The sequence below is a fragment of the Pelodiscus sinensis genome, chromosome 9 (genome assembly GCF_052426305.1).
Source record: "Pelodiscus sinensis isolate ZL-2025 chromosome 9, ASM5242630v1, whole genome shotgun sequence".
Classification (NCBI taxonomy): domain Eukaryota; kingdom Metazoa; phylum Chordata; order Testudines; family Trionychidae; genus Pelodiscus; species Pelodiscus sinensis.
This window is the reverse complement of record NC_143060.1, coordinates 62,224,953-62,240,750: the sequence shown is the minus strand read 5'-3', so window position 1 is coordinate 62,240,750 and position 15,798 is coordinate 62,224,953. Positions and strand designations below refer to the sequence as shown.

Sequence of the window (15,798 nt, the reverse complement as noted above, 5' to 3'; positions counted from 1 at the left end):
AAAGGTGTCACCTGATTGCATAGCCCTCTCCCTCCCCCATCTAGGCTCAGGTTACAAGAAAGCCTGAGCTCTTGTGTATTTGCTGAGCTGAGGCAACCTCCCCCTCAGTGAGAGTCACTCCCATCCCCAGCTGGGCACCAGTGCAGTGCCCAGGGAAACTGAGACAAACAGTGTTACAATAGAGCAGCACAGGATAGTAGAAATCACATACAACATAACAAATGAACAGAGAATACAGTCCCCACTTAGTCTCACATGGTGTTGCTACCCTTATTTCTGTACTGTTCTCCAAGCTGGACAGCTGGAGACTAAGAGCTGTCAGCTGGGTGCTTAGCTCTGAAGGCAGAATTGCAGCAGTGCAGAAGCAATGATCTCCCCCCCCCCCCCCCCAAATCCTTGTGACCACCATCCCTGCAACACCCCTTTGGGTCAGAACCCCTAATTTGAAAAACACTAGTCTCCCAATTAAATCTCTTTAGTATAGAGTAAAAGTATACGTAAGACCAGATCTCCAGAGGGGAGGGGCAGATTTCACAGTCATGCCACCTTTTCATGTCTGTGAATTGGATAAGACCCCAAAGAGAGAGAGAGAGAGAATAAATATGCACACATATAACCAGTATGATGGTGCTGAAAATACTGAGTCTTGTCAAATTGTACAGTAGATGTATTTATGATCACACAACTTAGTGGTTGTGTTGTTTCCTATTATTCCTTTATGGAAATTCAGAGTAGCATTATTTTGTATTTATGGCAGATTAGCAGAAAGCAGAATTGTTCCTGTATTTCTACATTCTTGTAATATGTGATGCTGTCATTCTGGCTGGACCCTCTTGCTTAACATAAATACATGCTTTCTTTTTCAGTTCAAATCTACACCAAGTAAAAATGTGTCAGTGGTAGGATGGATGGTGATGATGGCTGATGACCCAGAACATCCTGATCTCTTCTTGCTGACTGATTCTGAGAAGGGTGAGTTACATCAGGAATATGGTGATACGCATAAAAAAAAATTTCTAATTCACTTGACTTTATAACCACTTAATCTTTGTTAGGGATGCTCAAATACCAAAAAAAAAAAAAAAAAAAAAAGCTTTGGAAGGGATATTAAATCTTAGAGTTTAACCCAAATTTAGGAACGCCATAAGATTCCTAACTCCTGCTTTCCTAATTTAGAAGTTTTGTGACAGCTCAGCCTAGTGTAAATCATGTAGACTTTATTGAAATTTCAATTACCTCTAGATGCTTCAACATCCAGTCCAAACCATTCACCTAACAACCCCCCCCCCCCCCCCCCCCCCGCTTCCCTTTCAAAGACAAAAACAAACCCTATACTATTCCTGACCAGGACAAGTTTGGTGTTACTAGACTAGGTAGTTTTGAAGATGTCATGAACTAACAAAACAACTAGGAAATATTAAAAAGGAAAGCCATCTCATAAACTGGGCTCCTAATAAAAATCCAGCATCAGCCTTAAGTATGGACAAACTATTAACTCTCTCTAGTATTTAAAAAAATTCAGAAAGGGTATCAAAAGTTGTTCTGGTTAACGTATTCTAACATATATAATATGTTTCCCAGTGACTTAAGTTTTTTTTTTCTTGTTTGTCTACCAAGTACTGAAGGATTGACATGAGTGAACATTTGAATATGCTGATTTATATGAACATGTGAACATGATTTGCATAATTGAAAATGAATATGACCTGTTAGAATCAAGGAAGTTCATTTTAATCCTTATATGAAAAATATTTCTAACATACCTCTTGTAAGAGGTAAAGCAAAATACAGCAGCACAGTATATGAATTATGCCCATTGTCAGTTCGTCTAAATTATTATGCAGTTTGGAATGGGGTCTGTCAATGTTCAGGTAAGTACACCCGTATTCCCCTTCCAGGGCCTAACAGATGTACCCATTATTAGGCTGCCAGCTGCCCAACCATCACCTCTCTTAGACAGAGACTTGTCTTTCTCCTGACCAAGCTATTTCCAGGTTGCACAGTTCCTTGCCTACACTGAATTCCACAGCAAGTCAGACTGCTTCAGCCAGCTTGCATTACCTTCTCTTCAGAAACTATAAACAATATAATTGCAGAGTTAAGTTACCACATAGTTCTTTCTGAGACAGCACATATATTCTTTAAGTAAAAAGCATTACAGAGAGAACATATTAAAAACAACAAAACAATGTATACACATGCTAATATTCTTACCAGCAATCGCCCCAATGCCATTAAGTGCTCTGGCAGGTGAACTGTTCTTCAGACCTTGCCAAGAGATTTGTCTGTGGTCGCAAGTTCATAACAGCTGTTAGCTCAAAACAATCACACTGATGAAAAGAATACTCACCCCTTTATACAGCCAGGATCTTTGAACTGGGAATAGATTATTTGTGTGCAATGGGTCTCTCCTCAGTTAGTAGCTTCAAAAGGTTGAGTGTTTACATAATCAGAGGAGATATTCGTATACTTTTCCCTAGAGATTTTTTTGGGAAATCCACTTAACTTTAAAAGTTCATTGTTTTGAATAGACCTTTGATGCTCATAATACTTCCTAGGGTTTACATTATTTATATCTCCCCTCTAGAGAGATTGTATACAATCTCACCATTATGCATAAACATTTTATAATGGACATCTAAGATACTTAAACTTAATTCATTAAGGTTTGTTCAGAATACTGCAGATAAGTACCTCATCTATCAGAAAGTCTCAGAAGGGTAGCAGTATTAGTCTGTAACTTTAAAAACGAGTAGTCCTGTGGCACCTTAGAGACTAACAAAAATATATATAGTAACATGAACTTTCATGAGCAAAACCTACTTCTTCAGATGCCCATGAAAGCTCATACTATATGTATTTTTGTCTAAAGTGCCACAGGACTTTTCATCTGTCAGAGGTACCATGGACAAAAAATACTTTTTAGACAACAGTCTAAATAATTTGATGGGATGTGAGAGGGAGGCATTTGGGGAAATTTTTGTTTTTATTGACATTTTAATAATTGGTTTGGAGGCTATGAAATTGTGGCAGAATATAGAGCCTCTTTTGTATGAAGTCAAATTATGTTGCTTAAATTAAGATCTGGGGTGGCATGATTGCAAAGTTATATGAATAGAATTATGTCTTTGCACTCTTCAATAATGTTTTAGTTTAGTATTTGTTTGAACTTAGGTAGAATTGAAGTACAGTACTGTATTTGTTCTTGTCTGATTTTTTGAAACAATTTTTTCCTATCCCTGTCACTGCAGGAAATTCATACAAGTTTCAAGCTGGTAACAGAATGAATGCAATGCTGTGGTTCAAACATCTCAGCGCTGCCTGCCAAAGCAACAGACAACAGGTGAGAACAATACAGGGAATTCCCAATTTATATATGGGTTGTGTTCCAAAAGTTCATTTGTATATCAGTTGTTTGGAACTTGGAGCACATTTTCCTGTAGAAATAATGTTATAAATGGTAGTTAAGTTCTCATAGTTAAATTCCTCAAAAGTATATTTAACCCATAATATAGCTGAAATACTCTATATTTGCAATGAAAAATAGTAGAAATATTGTTTTTATTTAACACTGAATGCTGGTACTTGAAGAAAGGCAGGTTTTAGTAGAAGAAGATGAAGTAAGTGCAGATCCTGGAGGGCACTTCGGGGCATCCCCAAACTGTCAACCCATCCTTGTGGGCTCTGCACTGGTTCCTACTGTCAGCCCCCATCTCTACCCTTCCCATCCCATCCACTGTGAGCCCCCACTCACCAAAAGGTAGTGAGCAGGGGGCAGCCACGTAGTTGGCAGCTGGAGAAAAGCAGCAATTTTCCCCCATCAAAGCATTGCTTCTCTGCAGCTCCTAACTGCGCGACTACCTCCTGCTCCTCCAGAGTCCTTGGCCAGCACTTGTTTGTATATGCGGGTTGTTTGTAAGTCAGATATTTGTAAATCACGGAGTGCCTGTATTGTGAAAAGGAACTGAGAACTGCTCATGGGAACTTGGCATTAATAACTAGCTCTAAAAGAAGATTGAGTACTAGTTAGTCATTTTTAGGCAAAACAAGATACTCCTGCTGAGTGTTCCCTATAAGCTGTGCGTGGCTACTCTGAAGAAATACAGATGTCATCTAGCTGATTAGCAGAGCATCCATAGCTAGGATTTTTGTTTTTACTGGTGGTGATATTTACTGGTGGTGATATTTTGTTTGATGCACATAAAAAATGTATTCCACACATGAATGGAAAAGATTAAAGGAAACATTACTCCTTCCAATGCAGACAACTTGGTGATAACATAAAGACTGTATCCACAAACAAAGATTTAAGAAATTATTAGCATCAAATGAAGCAACTGGGCAATTTGGAGGGCAGCAGTCTATCGTCTTAATACTTCTCATATGTTGGCTGGGTTTTATGTTTAACATAATTTGCAGTAGTATATTAAAAGCAACATATGAGGCTATTATAAAGTAATAATCCATTACACTTTACTGGTAATTATCACTATTCTAAATTGTTGTAGTGTTTAGAATCAAGTCTGCAAAACTATGTGTAGTGTCATTTTGTTAAGTATTGGCTCCATAATATAAGTTCTAATTAAATTTTGTATTGCTTATTTATATTTCTAAAACTCATAAAGAAGCACCTGAGTCTGAGCTTAGGTGGCTAGCCTCTGCCTGCACCACCATGTCCCTGCTAGTTTTAGTTGATCTAGCACAAGCCTGCGTACCCAAGCTGATGAAAGCCTAGCTTTGAGCCTTAAGCTGATTTATGATGCCTATTATAGACACACTCATTCAGTGCTTCTGGTGCCTAGTAAAAGGTCACAGCCCCGACAAGTATTCAGTCTGCCTTGTCTTCTCTAGTCAGTCATACAAATATCAGGACAACCACCTCAAATGCTTAGAAGTCAAACGCTTTTTCAGGCCCAATATACAGAGTGCAGTATCAAATTTGGCACTGTCCATGCTGGGACATCTGTCCTAACTTTCACTGTGTAGACACACTCATTTTGAGGTATCAGTAATGGAAAGAGGGTAAGTTTGAGATGACTAATGACCTTGAAACAGCCCCTCAAATATCATATTTTCCAACTAAATGAATCTGAGTTCTTTGTGAACTGATTTCCCTTCCCTGAGTTTTACTGAGTCCCATTGTAGAGAGCTTAAACCTAGTACTTAGTCTGGTCCCAAGAAATCTCACAGGGTTTTTATTATTCTATATACCAAGTATCTCAGATTTATGGAGATCCCTTTTAAGCAAGGGTTTCATGAAACTGATAGGGAGCCTTTGGTCATCCCCAGATTCATTCTTCCAATTCTGAAACAGACAAAGTATCCCTCTGTACCATGTCACTGAAATTTTTTTTGAGTATTTTTACTTAGTGACCTTTAACTTTCATATAACCTTTCCAGCTGATGTGAGATGTACTCGAGAGTAGAACTACTCAAGAGAGATCTTAGAGTCATTGTGGATAGTTCTATGAAAACATCCACTTAGTATGCAGCAGCAGTCAAAAAAGCAAATAGAATCTTAGGAATCATCTTAAAAGGAATAGTGAATAAGATAGAGGATATCTTATTGCCTTTATAAAACCATAATATTGCATACAAATGTGGTCACCCCATCTCAAAAAAGATATATTGGCATTAGAAAAGGTTCAGAAAAGGGCAACAAAAATGATTAGGGGGTTTGGAATAGGTCCCAGATGAAGAGAGACTAAAAAGACTTGGACTTTTCAGCTTAGAGAAGAGGAGACTTAAGGGGGAGGAAGGATATGAGAGAGGTCTATAAAATCATGACTGGTGTGGAAAAAGTAAATAAAAGTTATTTACTTATTCCCATTATATAAGAACTAGGGGTCACCAAATGAAATTAATAGGCAGCAAGTTTTAAAACAAACAAAAGGAAGTGTTTCTTCATGCATTGCACAGTCAACCAGTGGAACTCCTTGCCAGAGGATGTTGTGAAGACTAGGACTTCAACGGGATTCAAAAAAGAGCTAGATGGACGTTAGGTCCGTCAATTGCTATTAGCCAGGATGGGTAGGAATGGTGTCCCTAACCTCTGTCTTAAATTGGATTATAGGAAAGGGATCACGTGATGATTTCCTGTTGTGTTCCCTCCCTCTGGGGCATCTGGTATTGGCCAAATATATATATTTGGAGGGGAGAGCTACACTGAACGTTTTAAACTTGCAGGGTGTGGGTTCTGAAAAGATGAAGCAATAAAAATCCAATTCTGAAATTAAAAATCAGATGATATTTGTTTTGTTTTTTTTGTTTTCAGGTTCCTGCCAACTTGATGACTTTTGAGTAAAAAAAAAAAAAAAAAAAACTAATTCAAAACATGAAAGAGAACAATTTGATGAACTGTTTGTCTCATAATTTGAGCATGACGTCTTGAAGAAAGCGTGCCAGCTGTAAATTTATTTCTGTGCTTGAACAGAACCTACAGGCTCAATCTCTACAACAGAGCACTAGCAGTTTGGGGAATGGATTCCCCTGAGCGAAAAATGAGTTGCAACATGAACTGCCATGGACCATGTTTCTTAATATTTTCTGAACTGACCTGTGGAAACCACTGCCTTAAAGAGTGAAAGGAAAACCAACATGAAACACCAAATAGCGTGTGTGAAACTTATGGCGGTGTTGTGTTTGGGTTAAATAGATTGTAGCTAATTTGTGTTTCTTTTAACTTTATACTGATTTGGGAAATACACCTTTTTAGATATTCTTTAAAAAGGGTATAACCATATTTCTTCAGGGTTTCATCAACAGCTGGGTTTAGACTGGGGACAAAGGTACTTACACATTCTAGGGATGTTGTTTAGACTATACTACCAGCCTTCAATTGGAGCTTCTCTGAGGCTCACTAGATCTTGGAGTATCATTAATTCTTTCAGACCTAGAGTAAGAGAGCTGTAACAAATGTAACATTTTTGTTTGTTTCTGTTTTTGAAGTACTAAACTTGGTAACCTAACTGTTGAGGAACCTTGCTTCCTGCCAGTGGCACAAAGGCTGTGTGTCAATACAGCACACTTATTCTTATAAGCAGGATAATTATACATGCTTGTCTAATTCCTGGTTGAAGTATAGTCTGATTTTTTTTTTTTAAGTGGGCGCAGTGAAGTGACATCAGGTCAGAACTGAGTGTTTTCTTCCCATTGTATTTCTACACGGGTTACTTTCCTCCATGTGATGGTTCCTCTATACAATAGACACTGGATATAACTCACAGGTGTTTTACTTCTCTGGAGGCATGTTTGCCTAGTTACAGTTAAAGGTAGGGAATAGCAGAAGAGCTTCTTTCAGGGTAAGATGCTTCCAAATATCAATTTTATAAGAATTTTCCTTAATTAAGGAGCAAAAATAGGGTGGACTATATAAACAAAACCTTCTTATATATGAGTAATTCTTTGTCCCTAAATTTATTCTCCCAAAGTATTTAAAATCTCAAACTGGAGGACAAATTCAGTGTGTTCTATACGTTAAATTTTCATTCATGCCTTATTTTGTGGTGTTACCTAATTGTAGACTCTTGTACACGAAGCCCTATTTAACATTCAGAACATTGATCTTTATAAATATGGAAGAAATTCCAATATTGTCCAGAAAAACTTATTGAAAAAGTGGTAGGTATTTCATGGACATTGTAATCCTAAAGCAGTAAATAAGCTTGCAAGGCTTTCTAAAACTATTCTGCGGTCTCTGGTAATGAGTTCTTGTCATAATCTTAAATGTTTCCAGAGGTTGTAGTTTGTTTGGTAATGAACATTCATTTACTAAATCAGGGTGAGGGGATGGAATTTCACACATTAAAATTTCCAGAATCAATATCACATTTTCTTAATGGAAATCATTAGTTTGTTTGTGGCAGAGGAGGAAGGTTGCTGTCCCTATTGAGAAAACAAACTAGCATAAAGAGAGGACTATTCTGGGGAAAGGGAGGTGGCATTTTGTGGCATTTCCAAGTGTTATAAAATCTGTTCTTAGTATAAAGAGGATATAGCAGATGCACACTTGTGTCACACTTACAGCAAAGCTAAAAATAAGTTTTGGTTTAGTGACCCCTTGTATATCTTTTACTGTGGAGGTTGCTCATGCTGAATCACTTTTCAGTTCACATGTCACTTAACCCATGTTGGGTGTGTAGCACAGCCAACAGTATTACTGTACAGTAATAGACTTTGCACAGCTTTAGTTTTGCATTTTTAAAATTACTTAGCGTGTGTTTCTTCTCAAAAGTGTTTTTATCAAAATGTATGTAATTTTTTTAAGCATTGTGTATGGTAAACCTGTGGATTTTGAAATTTTTAATAAGCTAATTTAGATGCATTATGGGTTAACTATATCTATTCTTATGTTAGTGATAGGAAACTTGCATCTGGGAGCCACACCCTGACATCACATAGCTTTGCTAAAGACAGGTCAGAGGGTGTTTTTGTTCTTTGCATTTATCCATTTTTTTCCTTCTGTTTTTATAGTATGTAATGTAAGATGGGGAAAGCAGTGCAGAACCCTTGTCAGCAGTTGTCATTGGATGAGTCATTGCCTGTCACTGCTCTCTGCCTATTTAGACTTTATATATCATTTTGATCTTTATATTTCTAGCCTCAAATCTCTCATTTTTCATGGGAGAGCTGTTAGAAAAAGAAGCCTCCTAAAAGGTTTAGGGTTAGCAAGAGTAATAAGAGAAACAATGATTAGTGAAAGCATTTTTAAGATGCAACCTAGTATCAGAGGTTCAATACCTTGTTCTGTTTTATCCTGTATTAAATTCTTCAGAGGGTCACGTTAACACTAAAATTTCACTTTTTGAATTGGAGGATTATTAGGGAAAAGTTGTGATTTTTTTTTTTTTTAGCGAGAAGAAATCAGTCACAAAAAGCTTAAATAGAATGACAACTCCTCAAGTCAGCTATGAAGAGCACAGTAATCCATCAATACGGCAGCTAGACAGAAACAGGTGAAGATGCACTATTCAGAGTATCAGTTGGTTGTGTTTTTTAGTTTATCTTGAAATGTTTTGCTTTTTTATTTTCATTAATTGTTGAAATTTTGCAGCTCATGTTCATAACTTTATTTTGTTTTATTTGTATCTTTGATTGAAAGGAGGTCTTTTGAGATGTCTTGTAAAACAAAAGATCCATCATTATAGGAATGTGGACAAAAATAGCTCAGAGTAGATCTTCCTGGATAGATTCTATATACATGTTGATCATCTGCTGATTGATATACTGCAAAGACACGTTTCACAGTTAAACTTCCTACCTGATTTTTAGTTTAAATACCAATGGAGAATTCACCCAGTTTAGAGAATTAGTTGGTGGTGAGCCTAAATGTAATGCATTTCTAGCACATCTCCAGCTGTCGTAAATTAAAGTACTAAATGCTATCTTAATGTTAACTTTATAACTTCAGTTTAATTTAATCAAATGCCTTCCATTTCCGTGTTCTTAAAGAGCTAATAGTAGTCACAATTGATTTTGCAAAATGGGATCCATACATCCCAAGTTGCTCTGATTTCAGTTAAGTATGTGTCAGATGGTTTTATTACCCAAATTTTAACCTCTCCTATAAGGAATTTTTCAAAGATTCTAAAAGGCAGATACCACTTCAATAAAACCTGAAAAGGAAAAAACTGGAAATCGTGGCAGGGTGATCTTCACTTCCTCAATTCTGTACTGTTTCATGTGCCCCTTTGGGGAATAGACTAACTTTCTCCCCAACTCAGCTGTTATAAAAGAATTTGCAGCAACTTTATTGCTGCTAATGATACATTTACTACTGAAAATGAAAACATATAAGAGAAACAGGAATACAACAGGGCTACATCATCTTATTTTTGTTGATTGAAGCTAACTATGTCATTTAATGCAAATCTGTTCCGAGTCAGGATAAGATAAATCATGTGATGGTGTTTTTCTGGCTCTTGCAAGTGGAATTTTTCTTCATTCTCTTCCTCTTGTATTTTCTTTCATTCATTCATAAGCAGTAGTAGACCTAATCTTTCCATGGCTGTCTTAGTATACTGCCTATTCTAAGCTTCAAAACACTGGAACTGGTACTAATTCACACCAATGAGTTGTTTGTTCTTGCTACAAGGTCAACTTTTAAAGTTATTGTTATTTAAATACTGACGTTTTTTCCTTTCCCTAAAAATGGCTTGTGTCTAAGGTGAACAGATCTGGCATTTGGGAGAATGGTAATTGAAGGAACTACTTCGATGGATATAATGTAACTCGTTTCTGGTCAATGTCAAAGTGTTTGATCTGAGAGAGACTGGTCGGTGCCTTATTCTCAGTTTGAAGTCCAGTTCTGTTGTTCTAGAGCTGAAAATACGGTAGCAGCCACTGGACCAATTTACTTTTTCCCTGATTTCTGCAGCGTGTGACCGCTTTCCCATTATTTTTACTTTCTAACAGAAAGAATTGCTCAAGTTTGGTCTGCTAAGATAGATATAATTTAAATTGCTAAAATATTTTTTTGGGTTTGATCCTTTTTTTAGTAGAAAGAAGCAATTGACAAATTTGTCTGTAGCTTTTATTGGAACTATCTAAACCATCTTGTAACAATTTTTCTTTAAAATATGAAAAATGTGGAATGTCTCGCTTGAAGACAAAAATTAACAAGAACAAATAAGAGCACTCAGAGTAATTTCTAGAGTTCCCCTTGCTAAAAATTAGGATTCTCCTTCTTCTACTCGTTTGAAGCAGAATGCTGTACAAACATGAAAGGACTATACTTAGCAACGTTTTTATTAATTTAGAATAAATATCAAAGGGAAAATGAAAAATAACCTGAACAAACTGTATATTATACCCTTTCTTGACATGAGCTCAAATTATTTGTACAGAGGTTGTTCCTAACTTTCCCTACAAGAGATTTGTGAGCTTTCAAGTGTATATCTTGAGGGAGAAATTAATTAAACTTTCACAGACTGGGTTTTTTTAAGCAATGAAAGCCATATATAGTAGAATATTCATTTTCCTCTTAAGACATTATGGTAGTAAACACAGAATTTCTACACTGCAATGCTTCTAACTTTAGATATTTGAAAGGGAAAGCATACCTAGTGCAGACATCAACCATAAAGGGTTCTTCAGTGACAATTGAAAGAATTAGTCGAAGGTTAAGAAAGCAGTTTTGAGTCTAGCCATACATATTACAGAACAGAGTTGAGGGATTTTCTCAAGGATTTTTACTATATAAAAGTGCCACAATGACATATAGACTTCTGCAGATCAGACAACTGTAGCTAATTGCTGGAGCTTTTCCTAAAAAAGCCAGGATAAACATGAATATTTGTTATTTTTCTGTGCACTTGATTAGTATAAAATTTACTGTAGTGGGAGAGGGATGTGGCCTCCAGTTCCTCAGCAAAGCTCTTACCTCTCCAGAGCTGCTTCCAAATATGGTCCAATAACAGGAAAAAAAATATCAATTAAAATAAGGAAAGAGAGGCTCTTTAAGGTTAACCTGTTTACAGAGTCTTTGATTCCTTGCACACAGATAAATATACCCATTCAAGCCCTACTGCTCTTGAGTGCAGAGGCTGGGGAAATAACCTGTAATAATCTACACACAAAAAAAGATTGTTTATATGGTAAACACAAGCCATTTTCAATGTTATTCCATTTTGATTTGAGATGCTATAATGATAGTAATTGCACTATGACCTCTATGAGTGACGTGCAGTTAGGTGTCCTCCAGCCTTTTTTCTTCTATTTTTTTAAATACTTTTAAGTGTGGGCGTGTGTGAAATTGTGTGTTTGCATAAGCTAGTTTAAAATGACTTTAAGTATGAATTTCAGAAATCTTTCCTACTGAAATAAATGATTTAAAATGTGGATTTGTTCATTTCTCCTAATTGTATTGGTACTGCTGCCACTCAGGCACACCATTTGGTTCTTTCTGAATACATTGATGCTTAGGACCAGTTAGAATTTGTAAGCTCTTTTCAATGGATGTGTGAAGAACAGCATGAAAATAATATATCGCAAATAAACACAAAAAAGAAATCAGTAAACTAATGAAGACAATTCATTAAAAAGAGCTTTTATTGTGTTAATTTTTACAGCTCTGCCTATTATATTTTCTGGTACTTCCATAGATGTGCTTTCTGTTTTTATCAGATTTTCCTATTAACTTCTCCCTCCCCCTTCTCCACCTGTACTCTTTTCCTTTAAAGATGTGATAAACTAAATCCATTGCTCTCTCAGCCATTAATTAACATTCTTTATTCCTATTATCTTAATAAGACACTTCAAAAACGGTTAAAACAGAGCTTGTGAAGAGTGTGGATAATGTGCAAAGTGCTGCTTAAATAGCCCTTAGCATGCATGGCATGTCAACATTCTATGCCTTCTGTCACACTGCAACAAGACCTATGCAACTCTCGCTGGGAAATGATGTAGATTATTGCTTGCCAGGTTATGAATCTAGGACCCCTTTTACCTGTTTCCCTGATGGTTCTGTTTTCTTCTACATTGGGTGCATTACAAAATAAAAAGGGCAGAGCTGACTTTACTCTTCATTATTTCCACATTATGGAACTTTAAGATTGTTGTGTTTAATACTGTCGAAAAATTATATTGAATTAATGTCAGCTATTTTTTTTCTCACTCCTTTTCCAAATCTTTTTGTTACTCATAAACTATTCATGAGTGCTCAGCCCAATATAAGATTGGCCATACTCGATCAGACCATAGGTCCTGTCTTCCAACAGTGGCCGGTGCCAGGTGCTCCAGAGGGAATGAACAGAACAGGTAATCCAGTGATCCTTCCCTTGTTGTCCATTCCCAGCTTCTAACAAACAGAGGCTAGGGACATCATCCCTGCCCATCTTAGCTAATAGCCATTGATGTACCTGTCCTCCATGAATTTATCTAGCATCTCTTTGAAACTCGTTATAATCTTGGACTTCGCAACATTGTCTGGTAAGGAGTTCCACAGGTTGACTGTGTTGTGTGAAGTACTTCCTTTTGTTTGTTTTAAACCTGCTCCCTGTTAATTTAATGGAATGATCCCTGTAGCTTCAGTATACAAAACGAAATGGCACAGACTCCACAAATAGTTTGATACCTCTCCACAGTCAAGGACTGTGGACATTGCCCCGACCTACATGTATGCGAAGGGGTCCCATTCCATCAGGATCCTCCCACAATCACTGAGGCATCCCTCACAAGATGGGGTGCCCACATTGGACAAGTCCTAAAATAGGGACTATGGTCCCCTTCTGAAACTATCCTCCACATCAACCCTCAAGCTCAGAGCTGTACACTATGCATACTTCCATTTCTTCTCCATCACAGGTTACAATATAAGAATCATGATATTGTAACATGCTTACTTCCATTCCCTTTGTACCAAGGTTGTCAAACTATGGAATTGGTGCCTCCAACACAATATGACCATATCTGCTGCATACTACCTGGCACCCAAAAATATCACTGCGGACAAACCGAGTCACTGCTACACCATTCAGCACAAGTGGGATTTGAACAACACCATCCTATGCAGCATTTTTCAATGCTGTGGATTTCCCCAACTTGACCTATTTGCAACATCCCAGAGCCCAAAATGCCACTCGAGGAGATGTCTTCATGCTTCCATGGAATGACATCCTTTTCTGTGCCTACCCACCAACACCCCACTGAACAAGGTAATATAGAAGATCAGAACAGACAAATCACAAGTCTTAAGAGCACTGGCATGGCCCTGTCAATCATGGTATCCCTTCCTGACAGACATGTCGGCCAAACCCCCTTTTCCCCTTCCCCTCTGGCCCAATCTTCTAGCTCAACGCAATGGCCAGATACTTCACCCGCAACATACTGTTTCCACCTCAAAAGTCTGGACACTCAATGGTTCTCTCGCGAAGAGCTAATTTCCTCACAACCAGTATGGACAGTCTTCCTGCATAGCAGTACACTTACCAAATGTACCAGAGATCTGTAGAACAGCAACACATGAGCATCAGTCCACATTTTTGCACAGGGCCGGGTAAGAGGGGGGGGTCCCCGTGCCTAAGAGAGCCCTGGGCACACGGCCATGCGTGGTGCCGTCCCAGAAACACAGTACATGTGTGGCACTGCCCCCTCAAATTGGGCCCTGCACTTCCTAAAGCTGGCCCTGCTTTTGCAGAACACTATGTGATCATTGAGGATTTTTCAGATATCATCCTAGGCTCTCCAGTGCCATCATCTGTAACTGACCTGACTCCAAAGTCCCGGCCCATCACAAGGGGTACTGCTCAGAAATCACCCACAGTGGAGCACAGTAGGGAAACCTCCTGAAGAAGAAATTATGATTTTATGCAGTAATGATGCATAAGATGTGTGTCCCTAAAGGTGTTCTGCACATTCCTCATCCTCCCCTATACTTAAGAGTTCTTTTTAAGTGACACTATGGTAGAGAAGGAACTAAGAGATCGGCCCACCTTCTCACTAGCCTTGTGGCACAGCATGAGAAGAGAGAGCACATGTGCAGGCTTATTGGACACTGCTTCCTAAGTTTTCTGATCAGCAGCACAGGGATGCAAGCAGAACTACAGTGGAGGTGCACACTATGCACCTCACGAAGAACCATAGTTACTGCACAAGGTGAGTAACTTCTTTCAAAGTCTGGATTCTGTTCTTTCTCTGTGTTCACTAATCTGTTCATGAGCTCCTCTGTCCCCATTCTCATTTTCAGTATTGCACTTTTGTACTATGGACTATTACATCCTTGATCACCTGACGCAATGGACTGGGACTTGAATAGAGCTCCAGAGGTAATTTCCTTATCCAGAGGACTGCTTGTTACAGCAGAGGGCCTCAGTGGAAAGTAAAATCAGAGGGTGGGAGAACCATAATCAAAATTTGCACAGGGAGGACTCTAAACCGATTAAGGGCATATATGTTATCTTTTCCAGTATCTTGCATTGGAAGCCTATGGGTCTCTAGTACAACTAGAAATTAAGTTTTGTTATAATTTCATATGTATCCTCGTGAATCCATTATCTAAATGATTTTCCTGTGAAATGTTATAAATTGTGTGGTGGACTAGTGTGTTGCTTTTGCACACTTTCCTGTTTAAAATGCTTGTTTCCCTGTTGCTGTGAAACCAGCATTATAGTAAAGTGATGTCAAATGCACAAGCTTAAAGAGCCTAAGGACATTTTTTCTCCTCTTTATAGTCATGTTAGGTGTTATATGTAAAAATATTAGATAAGACATTTTCACATATGATCTATAAGCACATGATGTCCCTTTAAGAGAAAATATATGCACATAGAGCATTGGCTAGGCACCTTTCTTATAGACAAAAGAAAAAATGCACACAACTGAGAGTTTGTGCCTCTAATTGTAAGTGGCCACTAGTTTCATACAGCTCTTAATAAATGAAGTTTAAGGCAGATGGAATTTACGTGGGATTTTCTTTAAACATTATTTTGACTAATACAAATTAAATTTACGTTAACATGAATTACTATTTTCATTTACATAGAACAATATTATTATTTAAACCCACCTTAGCATTTGTTTAATGTCCACATGGAAAGATTGATAGTGTTATAATGTGTATCTTTCCATGTGGACGTTAAAAAAGTGTCCCTTTTCAATGGCTGATTTCTTGTCAACCTTGGAATTTGAAAATGAAATCCAGAACAAAACTTATCTTCCACTTTGCTGCCTGAGCTACTTTACAGAGACTGCTAGCTGCTGCTTTGCTCAACTGATCTTGTATTGAAAAACAACCAATAGTCTAGCAGCACCTTAAAGACTCACAAAACATGTAGATGGTGGTATGAGCTTTCGTTGGTACAA

General features: G+C 37.7%; 1 protein-coding gene across 7 annotated transcripts in view; it reads left to right on the top strand.

Annotated features, from left to right (window-relative positions):
- RALGPS2 (Ral GEF with PH domain and SH3 binding motif 2) overlaps positions 1–11,840 on the top strand; it is a 214,042-nt gene extending 202,202 nt beyond the window's left edge. For all 7 annotated transcript variants that reach the window (XM_075936864.2, XM_075936867.2, XM_075936866.2 and 4 more), the window contains 3 exons: positions 867–972; positions 3,252–3,343; positions 6,275–11,840. In XM_075936864.2, the coding sequence (XP_075792979.1) occupies positions 867–972; positions 3,252–3,343; positions 6,275–6,304 (228 nt within the window). In that variant the 3' untranslated portion in view covers positions 6,305–11,840. The remainder of the gene's footprint in view (positions 1–866; positions 973–3,251; positions 3,344–6,274) is intronic.
- The last annotated feature ends 3,958 nt before the right edge of the window (positions 11,841–15,798 follow it).